Source organism: Typopeltis vanoorti, chromosome 9 (genome assembly GCF_054136105.1).
Source record: "Typopeltis vanoorti isolate ZY-2024b chromosome 9, IOZ_Tvanoo_1.0, whole genome shotgun sequence".
In the NCBI taxonomy this organism is placed as follows: Eukaryota; Metazoa; Arthropoda; class Arachnida; order Uropygi; family Thelyphonidae; genus Typopeltis; species Typopeltis vanoorti.
The window spans coordinates 113,357,743-113,376,949 of NC_143557.1; the positions used below are offsets into that span (position 1 = coordinate 113,357,743).

Consider the following 19,207-nt stretch of genomic DNA (forward strand, 5'->3'; position numbering starts at 1 on the left):
ATATTTTGGCACACTTATGTGAGTTTTCATTGCCTGAATCAAGTTTGTCAACTTGAAATTAACTGCAATATCTGCTGATATTGCTTCAGCAATCAATTTAATTAGCTTTAGTGAATTGTTCAAATTGTGGAGCAGTTGAATGTTGTGATATTGTATTAAATTTACACTAAGAAGCACCTCATTAGTGAATTAAAATTGTCTGGAAATGTTGAAACCATATGAAGCAGCAAGTTCTCACATGTTTTAATATTCTTAACAAATTTTAGTATAATTTCACTTTTTATTTTTTGTCATATCCCAATTCAGTTTTTATTTGTTGTTGCAAAAGACTGTTTCATATGTTGAAAACCTTAAAATAGTAAATTGTGATGAACATTTTCATTTAAATTATGAGTCCTTGCTAATTTATATTTGTCACCTTCGAATTATTCTTCCTCATCATTGTCTGAGAAACCATCCTCTAAATCATAGGTGGCCAACAGCAGGCCTGTGGGCCGCATGCGGCCCGTAACGTGATTTTGTGTGGCCTGTGGCCCATTTACAGGATAAAAACTATGTTAAATTATATGTATTATCAATTTAGCTATTAGTTTCGACCGCAGATTTTCTGATTGATATATACTAGTTATTTTCATTATTTCTGATGACGGAAACAATTTATATTCTCAACACAGAATCAAAATTGAATTAAAACAATTACTCAATATGCGAATGCACTTTCTCAACTATGAGGGCGGTTAAATCGTCACATAAAAGCCGACTGACTGATGACCACCTTCAGGATTTGTTCATCGTTGAAAATCGACTTTGATGAACATGTTGCCACAGATGAATGCCCACAGTGTTCTCATTAAGTTGTGTTACATTTAAAAAAACCCAGAAATATGTAATTAAATTTAATTTAACAACTTATATTTAAACCAATCAAGTATTTTATATTGTTCTCCCAGTAGTAAAATGATTTAACAAATATAGTAATTCAATACATATAACTATTACCTTAAAAAAATGCAGAGTTTATTTTTATTTAAGTTCTGTCTAAAAGTGTGCGGCCCATGACGCTACCACTCATCATATATTGGCCCTCGTATAGAATGAAGTTGGTCACGCCTGCTCTAAATCAACAAAGCTATTCTCTAAGTCTTCATTTTCATCAAAGTTGTCTCTTACTGATAGAGAACATCACCAATGATTAAATGTATTGTATGATTAAAGTATAAATGAAAAGTATAAATGATACCAAAATTGTGGTTCATGGTCATAATTGACTATGATGCTAGTACTGTTGCCAGTTGATCCAACAATATACTTCTCAAAATTGATGTTAAAAGCATTTTAAATGATTTCTGACCATTTCTACTAGTCAGTATTCTGAACATGAATTATAAATTTGAACCAAACATAGATTGTAAATTTTGCTATCATTTCCATAAAGAGAAAATTGAAATAATGCCTCTTTCTTTGTACTGGGCCATCCATCAAGGATGGGATTAAATATTTCGCCTTCTTGCACTTTTGCGCTTTTTGATATATTATCAGTAGCAGCAGCAAGTTCAGAAACAATTTGTTCTATTTTTTTTTTTTTTTTCATTTTCACAAAATAGCTGTCAGTGGTTTTGACTTATTCTTCAGAAGCATTGTGTTTCAGCATCATTCTGCAAAATAATACCATATTTAGTATAGCTACTAAATGTTTTATCATTGTTGAAGTGTTGTCTTGCTTATTTGATGCTTTCATTGAGCTTCAGAGTTTGCTATTTTCTTGAAAACTTACAAAACTTTTGATGTCTTTGGCATTTTTGATTTTTTTTATCTGCTTATCCTGGTTGAAGTTTTAAAGTAAGAAATTTTCAAACTTAAAATAAAAACACAGATTTGTCACCAAAAACCTACTTAATAAAATTAACACATTCATGACCACAGTGCTTGAATACTATGCTTTAGTTTTTGAAACATAAGGCTGGAGAATAAACATTACAGCCATAAACTAGCATTACACATTTGACACACACTTAAGCACTCCTTTAACACACATATTTATGATATATCAGTTAGTTTAATTTATTAACTTTTATTTTAGAAGTTAATTATTTTAGAAGAAAATTAATCGTTTTTTTATTAACTGAACATTAGTGCTGGCCAGTGAAATTTGTGTAATTGTTGAACACAAACATAATAAAATACAAAAAGGGAAATAAGCTAGATATTTTCTAAATTCAAATTCAATATTATATGCATAGTGTTAGAATCATTAGATATGATAATAAACAGTACATCTAGCAGTATATTTAAATTGTGCAAATACCTTTGATAGATTGCCACATGGCATGCTGGTAAGTAAACTGGAACAGATGGGACTGGATATATTAGTGCTTTGAATTGGAGATTGGCTATCTGATAGGCATTAGCAGATTGTGTAAGAGGGAGCATTATCCTAGAAAAGAAAAAAGTCGCTACATTATAATCCTTTCCTTCAAAAAAAGAAAAAAGTCACTAGTAGTGTTATTGTAATGACGGGTGTTGTTTTCCTATACTTGTATTGTAATATCTTTATCTTTAATATACTCTCTATATCTTTATTCTATTCCTAATTCTTTATAGCTTTACTCTAATGCACCTTTTCTCTCATATCCTTTCTCATTTTACTCTACTGCATACTATGTTTATCTACCCTTTGCACTATGAGTCTTATGCCTTAGATACTAGAAAATTTATTTAATTTAGACTGTGCCACTAATGTCATTTAATTAGCATAAAACTCAATAATACAGCCGGCAGATTTCTCTCTCTCTAACACAAATTCCTTCAATAAAACTTTACACAAACCGTTGTGGTCTATTCTTTTACTTAACTTTATGCTTCGGCTATCTCACTTAGTTTCCTGCTCACAAGTTCGATTTATTTAGGAACAGCGCAGTTGTAAAAATAAACAATCAGGCAGCACTCCTTTAACAAAAAAAATCAAAACACATTTTATTTACGTTACTGTGAAATACATGAATTAAACAATAGGGAGATTGCTTTCTCTATCCATCTATAAAAATTCTTTAGCACAAATTAGAACCTTTTTACTTCAACATTAATTAATCTCTTTAACTCAAAAACCTATTAACTCTCTGCTTACAAATTCAACTTATTAAACTCCTATTTTACTTGCAAAGAGGTTAGAATTGTTTTTACAAATTTGATATCAATTTCCAACATGCCAATTGACTCTCTTAAGGACACTTCTTATAACTATTAAACAAATATCTTAAACATCCTTCTATAACAACTATAAGAGGGAATATACAAAAGTGTGTAACTTACAAAGGCTCTGTATCACACATTCAGTCAAAAGTCTTTCACTGAAAGTTCTAAGGCAATTCTTTCATCTCAGATCTTGAGCTTCCTTCAGGAAATTTGACTTCAGTGATATCACTTCGGGATGTTAGTGGGCTTTTGGACTGCAATCTGTGGTACTCGAATAGCACATACAAGAGGTTTCAGCATACAGGAAATTCTCCTCTGGATCCTACTTCGGGAACTTCTGCTACTAATCGCCGATGAAGGCACTTGGATCTCAGCTCTCCTCTTTGTAACTGAGGCCTTGCCGCTTCTCGTTCTTTGCCGCCACTGCTCTGGTTCAGACTCCCTTTATAGTCTCAGCTCGCTTCTGCTCCGGTTCCAACTGCCTTTAGTTTTGACTTCTGATGACTCTCTCTTGACATCTGGAAGTGGAGAGCTCTGTCTGCGGCCTCTGAAAACCCTCTCTCTGGCCTAGAAGTCGTTTCTCTCCAGCGACATCTCGAACCAGGAAGCTCCCTATGCTTGGTTCTGTACTTTTTTTTTATTATGCCTTCTCTGAGACCTCGCACGAAGTTTGTAACCTCGAAAGAACTCGGCATGACTCTTTCATCTTAAGTCTCAAGTTCGGTCAGTTCTTTGTTCTCTTCCAAGCTTTCTGTTGATCATAATTTGCCGGCCATCAGAAAGTTGTTTGAACCTTTCTGACTGACTTCGGAGGTGTTTACATGCAGAGCTTGTAAGCCTTTCACATACAAAATTTCATAAACAACCTTTCTTATGCCGCCATGTAGATCTATTACATACAGCTCCGGAGGCAAAACATTGCCTTGTTTTTTAACACTCTGAAATATTCTTATTAAAGGAGTATATAAGTTAACTTCCAAAGGGTTATTTACAAAAATATCTAGTACAAAATATACAGAGACAAACAAGTTATTTTTACAACATTCTCATGGGACTTGACCTCTGTAAAAAAATCGATGTAATGTGCTTTAGATTAAGCTAGAATCGAGTTTTTACATTATATCCTAAAGGTCTATTTTAGGACCATTTCTGTTTAGCTTTTATGTTAATGATATTGGGAAAGGCCTGATTAGTGACATGCAGTTGTTTGCAGATGTTGCAGAGTTGGAAAGAACTATGAGAAGTGGAGATAAGTATAGATGGTTTTGCTAGCGGACTTTAATAGACAGGGTGAATAGGAAAGTGAGTGGGGTTGCTATTTCAGTGTAACAAAGAATATAGTTTTGAACTCTAAAGATGGAATACAAAGTATACCATCTAGAAATGAAAATATAAGAGATCTTAGGTAATGGTTGATAAGGACCCATTTCTAAAATTTTGAGGGATATAGTGGATTTTGACAATGATGCAGAGAACACTGACATGTACAGATATGGATATTATAGTTGTGTTGTAAAACTTGTTCAAGCCATATATAGATTGCTGTACACAGATTTGTCACCTGATTTTCAAAAGGGTCCTGAGACAATTGACTCAAGTAGTTTCTAGTTTTTTGGAATATTGAGTATAAAAAAAGTTTGAGAAAATACAATTTGTAGTCTAGTGGATAGGAAGATATGATTGAGAGACACATAAGACATTATTACCAGAATAATGTGGATGAGTTTGTTTTTTTTTTCATAGAAAAGAAAAGATGCCATCCCTAGATTATGTATATGGAGGATTTGAGCCTGGGGGTGGGGCAGTGAGGTGAGGAGAAGGTTTATGCAGGGTGAGTTGTGACCAATTGGAATGCATTGTCTAAGAAAGTAGTGAATACAGAGATAGTAAATGCATCATCATTATTATTATTATGTGACACCTCCAGGGAGTCTAAAGACTCATCAAGGGAGGGCACCTACTCTACAACTCTGTCTCTACCAACTACAACGAACAGCAACTACACCAGCGCCATCTATCACACACCACCACCACTATCACTAGTATTTTCACAGACAATTACAAACATCCATGCCCATGGTGGGATTCCAAACTGCAGCCTTTTGGCTGGAGAGTGGATACGCTAACTGCTTGGCCAACCAGGCCAGCCATTTAAGGCAGGGAATAATAAACTGTATGTGTATGACAATGGGACCTCTTCCAATGAATCTTTTGACTCCATGGGGTGTGATGATAATGCTAATAATTATAATATGAATGGTTTAATAATTCATGTAACTGTTTATTTCTTACAAGTGTCTCTGTTTTTTTGAGCTTCCATTGGAATTGATATATACTTCTTGGTACATAAAATTTTTTTTAAAAAAAAAAGCAAGTATTCCATGCTTTTTAAGTACTTGAAAGTTGTTGATATATGTAAGTACCAAAGAAATTTGAAAAATCAGCTATAATAGTTCTGGTGTGAATTCCAGGGAAAATTATAATAGTTCTGGCTGCTAGTTAATATAAAAAATGAAAGTAATGCACAGAAAATTTATAAATTATTTTTATTCATAGTAGAAATACTATATGACTGAGTGATAGTGTCTCTGTTTTGCTACCTATATGCTGCAGGTAATAGATGATTTTCATTACTCATTGCACTCCTACAATACAAAAAGTAGTAGTAGTAGTATTAAGCAAAGATTGTCATAAAAATTTCATGAGTTTGAATTATGAAGAAAATGGATTAAGCAACTTTTTTTATATACAGATGATGGTACATTAATTTCTTGTTATATCCATTCTGCACTTTCTGAGTTAGCTTGTGTAAATTGCTTTCATTATACTTTCACTGATTACTAACAAGTCTATGAAGTCCAAAGACTCATCAAGCAGGACTCAAACTATCCACATGATACCAACATACTTCTCCTTGAACTCATTGATGCACAAATCACTTACAACAGACCCATTCCACTCATTCACCACTTTTCAACCTTGCAGTCTAGTATTCACATACTCTTGCTAACCACACTTTTGCTCAATGTGTGAGGATTATTCCTTATTCTGCCTCTCTGGCCAAGTGCTGAAATATTTCCTCTGCATTAGTCCTATAAAACTATAGTCAGAGGCAATGCCAATTCCTTTGCACATTCTCATAATACATGAACTGATGCTCCATTTATTCCAGTGGCTGTATTTGCATTAAGATTCTGCAATATCTTAAGTACTTCCAACTCATCAACCCCTATTCTCAGATCGTTTCCTGTCACAGCAATATTCTAATTGCAAAATGGTTAATCAGTAACTTAACTATTTTGTCTGCTTCTGACACCTCACCACTATCAGCCCTCATTAAAGTTGTCTTTCCATAGCCATTTTTCATTTTACTACTTCTTTCCCAGATTCCATTAGGAAAACCAGGAGTCTGTAAATGCTTTCCGTTGGTTTCCATTGGTTCCTTATCCTTGCTATCGGTCTTAGTTCATTTTACCTCCCACATAGGAAAGAACCTTTTGAGATTTCCTTTGGTGTGCCTCAGCAAATTTCTGCTCGTACTCATATTTTGGTTTCCTTACCAGGCTGGTCAGCTTTCTTGTCTGAACCCTGTACTTCTCGTGAGCATGCTGATCACCTTTCTCCTTAGCTTCATCTTAATGATATTACTAATTCATCTAACTCCTGTCTGATTTATCCTCCTGACCTTGGATATATGTGTACAGTTTAGTATTGCTTTCTTTGAGACACCTCTTGGTCATATCCCATGCTCCACTATAAACCATCTCCTAAGCATGTCATAATCACCTGCTTTCTATATCCATATTTATTCCTTCTTAAGTGAAAATTCCATGTTTTGCAACCTCCCAAGTCAAAATTGCATGAACATTTCCATTTGGGCAATGTGGCTCCACCTTGGTTATGGACAGATTTCTGATCCTATTATGAACAGATCCAGCACAATGTGTTTGGTACATACAGGGTTTCTCAAAGCGGGCTCTGCTGAGCCCTAAGGCTCCACAGCTGAAATTCTAGGATTCTGCGAATCTTGTTTACAAACATTCACTAATTTTTTTTTAATTAATGAATCAATGATATGATGCTACAAGTTATGTCTATCATACAAGACTGAAAAACTCTGCAGTTCAAATCAACAGCTGCATCGTAGTCATTAAAATTAACTTAATTTTTTAAATTTATAGTGCACTAAATTGTAAAAAAGTGAATGTTTATTAATTTCTTCCATTTTTTCATGTTTATTTGAAAGATTGAGTTGTGAGGGCTCCACAAAAAAATTTTGCTTGATTTAGGGTTCCACTTTAGTAAAAAGTTTGGGAAACCTTAGGTAGATAGTGGATAGGTAGGTAGATTCTGTCTTTGGTCTTTAGTCAAGAACTTCCAGACTATATAAAAAATAAATAACAATAAAAAAATATATAAAATTAATAAAAATAGAAAAAAAAATCCTTAACCCACCCACTATGCCATTCTACTAAAGGCTTACAACCTTTTGTCAGTGGAAATCACATTAAAAAAAGTATTTAAAATCTTCCATTATTATTTGGCTTTGAAGGATTGCTGCTTTTCTTTAAAATTCCTTCTTTTATATGAAAGAATAACTTGAAAACACTATGGAAGTATGATTTAATCTTATACTTACAATTAATAATTTATTTACATGTTACTGCAATCGATCACCATCTCCAAAAATTGATAATGCATTTACCAATTAGTAAAGATGTTTCAGTTGCTGATAATCCAAAGTTAAAGAAGTATATAAGTTATAGGGAATTTTAATTAGTCATTATTAGTACACAATATAACAAAAAAATAAATAAAACAGACCAGTTTTGCAGCAACACCTATAATCTATTTCCTCGGGGATTTTTTTAAATGAGAGAAATGAAGAAAGCAGTTGACATTAAACATTAATAATTTGTTGAAAGAGAAACAATCCAATGAAATTAAATGAGACATGCAATGATGTGTGGCACAGCTCAGCTGTCTCTTGAAGAATCTTTAGGTGATTGTTGGAGAAGTTAGTGATCTGCTAAAAGGTGGATATTTCCAGATGTCATTCACAATTAAATCTTGGTTTCTATTGAGAAAGCCACATGTGTGAAAAGCTGTCATAGATTCTTTAATCTGTCAAGAAAAAAGTTATCTTCTAGAGAGGGCATGGTGGCTTTATTCAAGTCAGCTATATGATTAGAAGTTGAATTATGGTGAGCTAACTTATGTAAGCTAGATCACAGGAACATGGTGTCCTTTGAACACTTGAATGTTGGTAGAAGAGAATGCTGTCTTTGAGAGCTCTAAGGAGGCTACAAATAGTTTCATCTGGTTCGAAAGCCACCTGATTGTTTATGGTGCTTGAACAGGGTAGCAAGCTTGATGGACAGATTACCAACACATGGGATGGAATATCCTGTGTACTGAATATTCTTATTGGTGAGGAGGGTTATCTTCAAGTATCATATTGTGTGTGTTTGGAGTACCCAAGTACAAAAAAATGGAGAAAATTTTGAAGTTCTTCCTTAAATTTATCTTCATTATTTAGAATGGAGATAGCCATGTTCTTAAGAGCATATGTGGATTATGCCTCATTTTGGGGAGGATGTTGAAGGGATAATGCATGAAAATAGCATCTGATACTTAAGAAATGCCATTATCTAGTTTCTTTGTTACTAGAACCTAGAACATTGGGAAAGGAAAGTTTTTCTTTGAGAAAAAAGTTGAAATTTTGAAGTTTTGAATTGAGAAAAAAAAAAGAACATGTTGGTGATATAGAAAATAAAGGAGAAGAAAGGCCTCACCTGACTCATTGCACTTCAGCTACAAATCACATGGCTGAGCAGGATAAAGCCATCATATCCAATATCTCAACAGATTAAAGAATCTTTAGCAGTTTTCCACTTAAATGACTCCCTCAACAGAAACCAAGGTTTAATTGTAAATGATGTCAAGAAATTAATACTGAGATTTCTTAGTACATTAGAATTTAACTTCTTCAACAATCACATACAGACTTTTCAAAGAGACAGCTGATTTGTGCTATTCATCATTTAAGTTGTGTTGGATTATTTCTTTTCTAATAATTTATTTGATTTAATGTCAACTATCCATCCATCTACTCATTGAACATCATCAGATGCTGTATGGTCACTCAGTTGCTCAGTGATGGGCCACATCATCCACCCACCTCATTGACAGTCTACCCCTAACTCTTTTTCCAAGAACTTTAACTTCTATTACTGTTCTGAGAAGTCCTTCTGTCCTTTCAATGTGTCTAAATCATTTCAATTTTCTTCTGTCAATATCCTTAAGAAGCCTTAAAGTTCTACTGATTCTTTCTAGCACCCATTCATATGTTAATCTTTCAGTATTTGATATCCTCAACAGCCTTCTGTAACATCACATCTCAAAAGCAGCTTAGGTTCTGAGTCTCACATTCATAAGTCGTTGATAAAACAACTACATTCAGAATCCTCAACTTTGTTCCTCTGGAGATTGATCCATCCTTCCAGATTTTAGACAAGTCTCTGACTGCTGCTTTAGTCATTCTTAATCTTCTTCTTCTGAAGTCTTCTGAACAGCAATTCTTTACATTAATAATAGATCCCAGGTACTCAAACTTGCTGACTTCCTCAATTCTTTCTTCATTAAGGTACACTTGTTACTCAGGAGCTTCCCTGTCTATATTTGCTTTGAGAACCATAATCTTTGTCTTGCTAGAATTTAGTTGAAGTCCTCTGCTCTACTGATCTCATTAACTTTTTCAAGAAAGGAGTACTGTACCATCAGTACACCTCAGATTACTGATCAATCTACCACCTATCCTAATTCCTGTCTTAAGCTCATCCAATACTACATGCATGATGTCCTCAGCACAGATAATAAACAGATGAGGAGAAAGTAGAAAACATCTTTGCCTAACTCCCTTTTCAACCTGAAGCCAATCAGGTTGAAAATCCAGAACCTATTCTTACTATGGCTTTTTGCTCACAGTACAAGTTAGCTGTCTACTTGATAGCGTGTTGGGAAAACCCATTATTTTCATTACTTCCAGCATTTTAGCATGCTGAACACAGTCAAAAGCTTTAGAGTAGTCTATAAAACACATTACCATAGGGAGTATAAATTCTTTATGCTTTTCTGTGATCTGCCTAAGGCAAAGGATCTAATCCCTGGTACCCTTTCTGCAGATCTTTGCCTCAGTTTTGGCTTCAATCCTGTTTAGATTGATCTTTAATAAAATAGTGCTTGCCGTTCTTATGCAGTGGTATGAAAACCAACTTCTGGTCTCTAGGCCATGGTCCAGAAGTTGGTTTTCATACCACTGCATAAGATAAGAACCACTGCATGTTTCTTCTGTGAACTCACTAGGAATTACTCTGACATCCAGTCTAGTGGGATGGCCTGACTTGAAAGTTCAGTAGGAACAGTCTCAGTATTACTTTGGCTCTTACTAGCTGATAGCCTGTACTACAGTCTGCTCCAATGACAAGAATACACATAAAAGATGTTTGTCAACTGCTTTCTTCATTTTTCCTTTTTCTATTAAAAAAAAAAAAGCCTGAAGAAGCCACCATAATATAGATATTGCAGAACTAGTCTGTGCTTATATTTTGTTGTATTGTGAACTAAAAACAAGTGATTAAAATTTCCTGTTACTTATATGTTGTTGAAGTCATATTAAATGTTTTTAATACACATATTAAAAAAAAATAAGTTAAAAAAATATGTATATATATTGATTCAAAGAAAAACAAAAAAATAGAATTAAAGTTGCCATGATAGAATCTCCTTGTAAAGTTGATGACTGTGATGTTTTAAAAAACTTCTGTAGTGGACACTAGGAAGCTTAAAATGACTTTTCTATAGAGTAACTGGTGTCAACTGAAGGTACTTTAAGTTGATGAATGGACTCTGAGACAAGTTCTGAAAAATGTGATATTCATTTTTAAATTGTCATTTTTATTAATGACTAATGAACTGGGAACATATATGCTTTTATTTTTAATTTTTTTAAGGTTAAGATATAAATGTTTTGTAAATTTGGACAGTGGATCAAAAATCAAGAACAATATTGTATATTACAACTATTTGAATGAAAGACTAATAGAAATTAGACTCAAGACATTAAGAGGCCACATAACAATAATTGGCGCATATGCACCAGAAGCAGGAAAAGAAGAAGACAGTAATATATTTTATAAAGAATTACAGAATGCCATAGATAAAACAAACAAAACTGACTATTTACTGCTAGCAGGAGACTTAAATGCCAGCATAGGAAACAAAAAATACAAAACAAACATAGGTAAATTTGGCGAAGATACATGTAATCAAAATGGTCACAGATTGCGCGATTTTGTTATTTATAATAATATGAGAATAATGAATTCAATGTTTAAACACAAGGAAATACATAAATATACTTGGTCAGCCAGAGGATACAAATCAGTAATTGACTACGTTATCACAAATTTTAAATTAGCAGAGTTAATTTTAGATGTAAGAGCATATCGAGGCTTTGAATTAAACTCTGATCATTATATGATATCAGCAAAAATTCGTTTTAAACTAAAGTGGCTAAAAACACATAGAATTGAAAATTCTTACCAGCCAAGCTACAAAATTTCTTCATTACAGGATCCTCAAGTTAGACTACAATATCAAAAATGCACAAACTTAAAAACAGAAACCACACATGAATCAAGTGACATAGAAGATGAATGGGAAAATTTGAAACAAATTCTCACAAAAGCAGCAACAGAAACCTTAGGAATAAAGCACAAATGGATTAGAAAAAGAGGACTACGAGACCTGGAACAAAGAAATAGAAAATATAATAAAAACCAAAAAGGACAGTTACCAGAAATGGCTAAATTCCAAAACAATAGAAGCAGAAATAGAGTATAAAAGAAATACTGCAATTGCAAAACGAGAAGTAAGGAAAAAACATAGAGAAAGATGGAACAATTTCGTAACAGAACTAGAAAAGGATTTATTTAAGCCAAAACCTATAAAGTAATAAAATACATGAATAAAGAAATAAAAGAAAAGATAAAAATACAAGCAATAGATTTAGAAAAATGGGTGACCTATTTCCAAAATCTCTGGACAGATGAGAATAATGAATTAAAATTTTATAAGACAAAGAATGACCTAATAGAAAATATCACAATGTTAGAACTGAAAAATATAATAAAGAAGATGAAAAATAGGAAAACGCCAGGAGAAGACAATATAAATATAGAACTATACAAAAATGCAGGTGAAAAATTTAATGAAAGACTTCTGAAATTTTTTAGTATGGTTTGGATGTCCGGAAAAACCCCTAACTCTTGGAAAAAAGCACTGGTTATCCCAATCTATAAAAATGGAAATAAAGACAATTGCAATAATTATAGGTGAATTAGCCTGCTGAATACAGAATATAAAATATATGCAGGAATATTAAAAGAGAAACTAAGCAGCATTGTAGAAAACAACTTACTAGAAGAACAAAATGGTTTCCGAAAAGGCCGATCCTGCATAGATCCAATTTTTACTTTAAAATTATTAATAGAAAAGAGAAGAGAATTTCAAAAAGAAACACACGTGGCCTTTATTGATTATGAAAAAGCCTTTGACAAAATTAGTAGACAAAAATTGTTTAAAATATTAACTGATTTAAACATACCAAACCAACTTTTACAATCTATTTCAAGAAATATATACAGGAAATAAAATAGCAGTTAAATTAGAACACACCTCAGAATGGAAAGATATATCAAGAGGAGTACGACAAGGATGTACCCTCTCACCTCTGCTTTTCAATATATATATATAAATGAAATATTAACAATCTGGAAACAGCATAACCCATTTGGTATACAAATGACCTCGCAAATGAAGATAGATGCACTACTATTTGCAGATGATCAAATAGTATTAGCTACATCAGAAGATGACTTTCAAAGATCATTAAAATCATTAAATGATATCTCAAAACAATATAATATGACAATATCCAAAGAAAAAACAAAAATAATGGCATTCAAAGGAGAAAATCCAATAAGAAGTAAAATAGTGATAGATAATAAAATACTAGAACAAGTAAACACTTTCAGATTTGGGATGTGATCTATCATACGAAGAAGAAAAAGACATAGACACTAAAATATCAAACTTTGTCAAAGTTAATGGCATAATAAATAATATATTTAAGCCATCCTTGGTATAAAATAGAATCAGACTATATAATGTCTGATTCACTAGAATCAGACCATATAATGTCTTGGCAAAACCAATTCTACTATATGGAAGCGAAACATGGACCATGAAAAGGAAAGATGAAAAACGAATTCAAACAGCAGAAACGAAGTTCCTCAGAAAAACAGCTGGATATACCAAGTGGGACCACAAAACAAATGAAGAAATCTTACAATCCCTGAAAATGAAATAAAACCAATTAATTACTACATAAGACAGTATAAACAAAAATGGCTAGAACATTTAAATCGAATGGACAACAGCAGACTACGAAAAATATTATACAGATACAAAATAAGTGGAAAAAGAAGAATCGGAAGACCAAGAAAGAGATGGCATGAGACCGGAACAGGCCACATGGCCTAAATTCCATGTTAGGAAGAAGAAGAAGGATCAAAAATTTTAGGCATTTATTTACAGATATATAATCTCTGTTGCCTGAGAATTGATTTTTGCTGGTCTGGTTGAAAAAGCGGATATCATCCTCTTTCATCCAACAAACAGTAGATTCAAATCCCACTGTACTGTGGATGTTTGTCTTAAGGAAGCATTTTCCTAAGGTGTTTAGGATGCATGAGGCACTCTTTTTAAATTTTGATTACTTTTTTTTTTTTAATGTTTTTGTCACTGTATTGTCACAGATAAGTGCAGTTCTTTATGCATTAAGACCATGTCTGGTTGATGGCACAATCACTGTTTAAAACTGGGAGGTTTGAAATGCAAAATAGAAAGTGGTGAAGGAATTGAAAAATTATTGTAGAAACTGTGAAAAGGAACCTATTGATGCATCAAGATCACATATTTGTAATGAAAGCGGGTGCAAGCCATTAATTTATTATAATGTAAATGTTAAAAAATAAATACCTTTATAATTATACATGTTTGAATGAAATATAATTCTCGTGGAAAGGCTTAGACGTTGGTTATGCATTTTTTACTAAGTAATTTAAGGAAATTACAACGTCAACTAGTATATACATTAAAATAAAATTTTAATATACTTCAATATTTTGGCAACGTCACGTTGCCATTTTCAGGAAACTTAAGAACATGACACGTGCATGCAGGCACAACAAACAGTAAGTGAGGAAGAAGCGAGAAGCTATTATTTCTCCTAAAGTCCTGATGGTGCTCCCTAGTGGGCAATGTTGGTATTCTTGGGCAATTGGGCTTAAGGTCTTCTGATGTAGGTTTCCCAAATTTGAGGCAGTCTCATGCAGCCAAATTTGTTGAGGTTTGGATTGTTTCTTAGTGTATACCAGGTCCCTTGCAGCTGTAAGCTGTCCTACTTTGCCAAACAGGCAGGACAGCAAATATCAGAATTTCAGAGCACAAGGACTACATCCGGTTTCACCAATACAGCCACTCTGGTCTTGCAGACCATGCACTGGATACCTGCCATAGAATACGGTGGAAGAAAGCCAAGATAATACACCGTAGTAAATACAGATATGAAAGGCTTTTCGTGGAATCAGCTTCAGCCCTAAGAAACAATCCAAACCTCAACAAATTTGGCTGCATGTGACTGCCTCATGCAGCCAAATTTGAAACCTACATCAGAAGACCTTCAGCCCAATCGCCCAAGAATACCAACACTGCCTGCTAGGGGGCACCATCAGGACTTTAGGAGAAACAATAGCTTCTTGCTTCTTCCTCACTTACTGTTTGTTGTGCCTGCGTGCACGTGTCTTGTTCTTAAGTTTCTTGAAAATGGCAACGGGACGTTGCCGAAATAGTGAAGTATATTAAAATTTTATTTTAATGTATATACTAGTTGACATTGTAATTTCCTTAAATTACTTAGTAAAAAATGAATGAAATATCATTATAACCTCTCCCAAGCCTTTACCAGAGAGTGGGTACACCAGTGTTTTACTAAAATTTTAAAAGTGATATGTGAGTACTGAACGTTTGTAAAACACTGTCTTAAGGTAATAAACGACTTTCATCATCATTGTAAGACCATCACTTTGCTTATAAGAGGCTTGAGAAAAGTATCAAGTTAAGTCTGTAGAGTAAGGATCTCAGATTATCAAACCTTGATCCATAGCACTAAATGCTTACAACCTTTCTTTAGTGAAATTACCATTAAAAAAAAAAAAAGGACTCGAGATAGAGAGATTGGAAATGTAACTTAATGCTGCTGTTTGAATCACTACTGGTAACACCTTTTGATAACTATCATAGATTTTTCTTCTTTCTTGGATCAAATCTGCAAAAGAAAAAGAAATCATTTCCAGATTTTATAACATTTTTTACTTATAAAGAAAAGTTTTTTTTTTGTTTATTTTTTTAGACTTCAGTTGGTATTCCTTATGGGAAGAGATGAGACTGCTCCAAGATTGGTGATTAGTAAGCTTTCTGATTTACTGGATTATAATCAACCTAATGCTCAAGGTAAATCTACCCATTATGTCCATTATGTTATTCTGGATAATACTTGGCATAACTTATTTATTATTTTTCATCATCACCATCATCATTATTTCCTGGTTAGCAAAATTAATCATTGATCCTTAGGTAGCTGTTAATGATTTTAATATGAACTCATCTGTTATCTGTTAGATTCCTGACTTGATCATTTTTTTTTTTTTTTTTGCTGTTGTTGCATCTGTAGCAGTCTTAAATACATAATTCATCTGTATTGTGGTATTCCTTTAGGGTTTTTATTCTCTCTTAATTTTTCTTCAAACACCTGGTTTGATAAACTTATTTCTCTTCAGTTCTGTTATCTCCAGTTCCCCCACATTGACACTCTCCAAAATGATGGAGAAGGCCATCGAATCATCAAATAGCTTCTTTCCTATCCAGAGATCCATTTAATTGGTGATCACCAGTATGGATGCTGCCATTCTCATTCTACAGCAGAGTTCCTCACTAACCGTAGGCATCTTTGAACACAGGCCATGAAAAGATGGAGAAACTTATGTAGTTGCTCTTGATATTTCAAGGCATTTGATTGAGTCTGGAATCATGGCCTTCTTTCCAAGTTGGTCTCTCTTCTCCTCTTTGTGAGTGGATTGTCATCTTCCTCTCTGATTGTTTATTGTGTGTCATGGTGAATAGTTTTCCTTCAGTGATTACTCCTCTCTTGTCATAGAGCCTTCGGGTACTTGAGCACCCCAAGGCTCAATGCTTTCACCTACACTCTTCCTCTTGTACACCTTTAATCTTCTCTTATTGTTGTCAGATCTTATTCATAGTTTTGCTAATGACTACTCCATGCTGCTTAGTGGTTACATGACTCAAGCCTCAACATCTTCTATGACCACCCTTTAACAGTGGTTTTTTTAGCCATTCTTAAATATGGTGAAGATAGTTTAGTGAATTTTGATGATACCAAAACACAGTACTGTTTTATTTCCCAGAAGAAAGACTATGCTTTACTCTCGCTCACTTTTGATGACATTCCGCTCAGCAACCAAGATCAGTTTCTCTTTTTTTGGATTGACTTTCACATCTTTCCTATCCTGACATAAACATACCTTGATGGTATCTTCAGCCTTCAAAAAAGCCTGGTATTTTTTTTTTTCCTAACAGTACTTCTCTTCTGCTCAACTCCTAACACTTTATAAATCCCATATGCATCCAGCCTTAGAAATTGTTCTCAAATTTGTGATGGCTCACTAAAAACCTCTCTTACTGACTCTCTAATAACTTTTTCATAGACACTCTGTTTCTGCATTATGCCTTTCTGTAGGTATTTCGATGGATAATATTCTTCTGAATGACTACTACCATTTCTCCACTTTCTTCTAATCATCACAAACATGGGCAACTGCTCTAGCTGCATTCATATACAATTCAGCTTCGAACTAACTGAACCAACTCTGCTTTCCCTTCCTTTATTCTGCATTCCTCTGTCCTTTAGAACAGTCTTTTCAATAAGTTAAGGGGATAATAAATCCCTCACTATTTTATTTTAAAGCCGGATACGAAACTCGGTGATTGAAATCTATCGAAATCAAAGCGTTTCATGCCAAAGAACTATTGGCGAGTCCAGGCGTAAATGATCACCTGGGTAGTACAACACTAGGACAACTCCTTGCAAAGGTGGCGCAAGCTCCTTCACTATTCTTAATATTTTTATCATCATCATCAAATTCCTGACATGTACCCTGAAGGGGGTGTACAGGATATGACAGTACTACATGAAAAATTTACATCATTACTAACTTCCTATCTACAATTTTCCTCCAAATCAGTCTGTTACTTGTCAAGACCACAACATTATCAGATCTTATATTTCTATCGTCTAAGGCACTTTGTATCGTATCAATCCACCTATACCTTGGTCTTGCTCTGGGTCGTTTTCCTGCCAACTTGGAAGAGAACACTTGTTTTGCTAATCTTTCCTCGCACATTCTATTTAAGTGACCATACCACTTGAGATTAGCTCTGCTAACGCATTCCTGGATGCTGACAATGTCAAGTTCTTTCCTAATATCCTTGTTTTTAATATGATATTGCCATTGATGCCATATCTTCACGCCTCTAATCTTTCTCAGGACTCTCATATCTGCGGTCTCTAGTCTTTGGTCAAGTGTTTTACTTCTGACCAAGCTCTCAGATCTATAAGTTAAAACTGGTTTGAACACTGTCTTGTATATAGCTAATTTAGTGTTCCGACTAATTTCTCTCTTATTCCATATGAGTTTATTCAATTGACTTCCTACCATACCAGCTTTGTTGATTCTGTTGTCCATTTCCATATTTAATTTACCATCTTCACTGATAATCGTGCCTAAGTAGTAGCTGAAATGTTTTATTGTTCTATAAGTTCTCCATTCAAAATGCAGTTGATATTTTCAATGTTTCTGCCTATTTTCATTGTCTTTGTCTTTTTAATGCTGACCTTCATACCATATCTATTACAACAATTATTCAATTTAGTCAGGGAATCTTGCAAACTTGTAGCGGATTTATTTAGAAGTATAACATCGTCCACATAAAGCAAAGAGCTGACATTAACATCTCTAATTTTGATATCATGTTTAATACCACTTTCTTTCATAATGTGATCCATATAGATGATGATAACAGAGGGGATAATGTACATCCTTGTCTCACACTAGATTTAACATTAAACCATCTTCCTGTACTTCCTTGAATTCTAACTGCTGACTTATAACTCAAATAAAGATTAAGTATTGCTTGATATACTGCCCCATTGACACCATATAACTGTAGCGTATTGCATAGCTTCTCTCTTGGCACCTTGTCATATGCCTTTTCCAAATCGACAAAACTTAAATACAGATCTTTGTTATATTCACATGCTTTCTCAACTATTTGTCGTAAAGTGAAGATCTGATCCTGACAGCCTCTATTTGGCCTGAATCCAGCTTGTTCTTCACCAACTTTTCTTCCACAATTCTTCTCAACCATTTCTCAAGTATACTTTCATAAATCTTTCCAGGAACACTCAGTCGGGAAATACCTCTGTAATTCTCACATTCGGTTTTATTTCCCTTTTTATATAAGGGTACTATGAGAGGTCTACTCCAATCATCGGGAATTCGTCCCTCTGTCCAGTCCTTTTGAACTATGCAGTGCAGCCACTGTAAGACTTTTATACCACCATACTTCAGCATTTCTGGTCGAATATCATCTACTCCTGCTGCCTTTCCACATTTCAAGCCTTTGATGGCTTTTTCTACTTCAAGTATGGATATGTATTCCTGGTCAGTGTTTTTTAGCACTGTGCTATTATCACTGCTTGTTTCATTTAGCAGTTTATCAAAGTAATTACTCCATACTTCAAAGGTATCTTTTT

At 33.9% G+C, this 19,207-nt stretch overlaps 1 protein-coding gene across 5 annotated transcripts in view; it reads left to right on the plus strand.

The window, feature by feature from the left end:
- LOC150103432 (L-fucose kinase-like) overlaps window positions 1-19,207 on the plus strand; it is a 455,316-nt gene that overhangs the window by 365,545 nt on the left and 70,564 nt on the right. For all 5 annotated transcript variants that reach the window (XM_090397435.1, XM_090397431.1, XM_090397433.1 and 2 more), the window contains one exon: window positions 15,728-15,828. In XM_090397435.1, coding sequence (XP_090253561.1) covers window positions 15,728-15,828 — 101 coding nt within the window. The remainder of the gene's footprint in view (window positions 1-15,727; window positions 15,829-19,207) is intronic.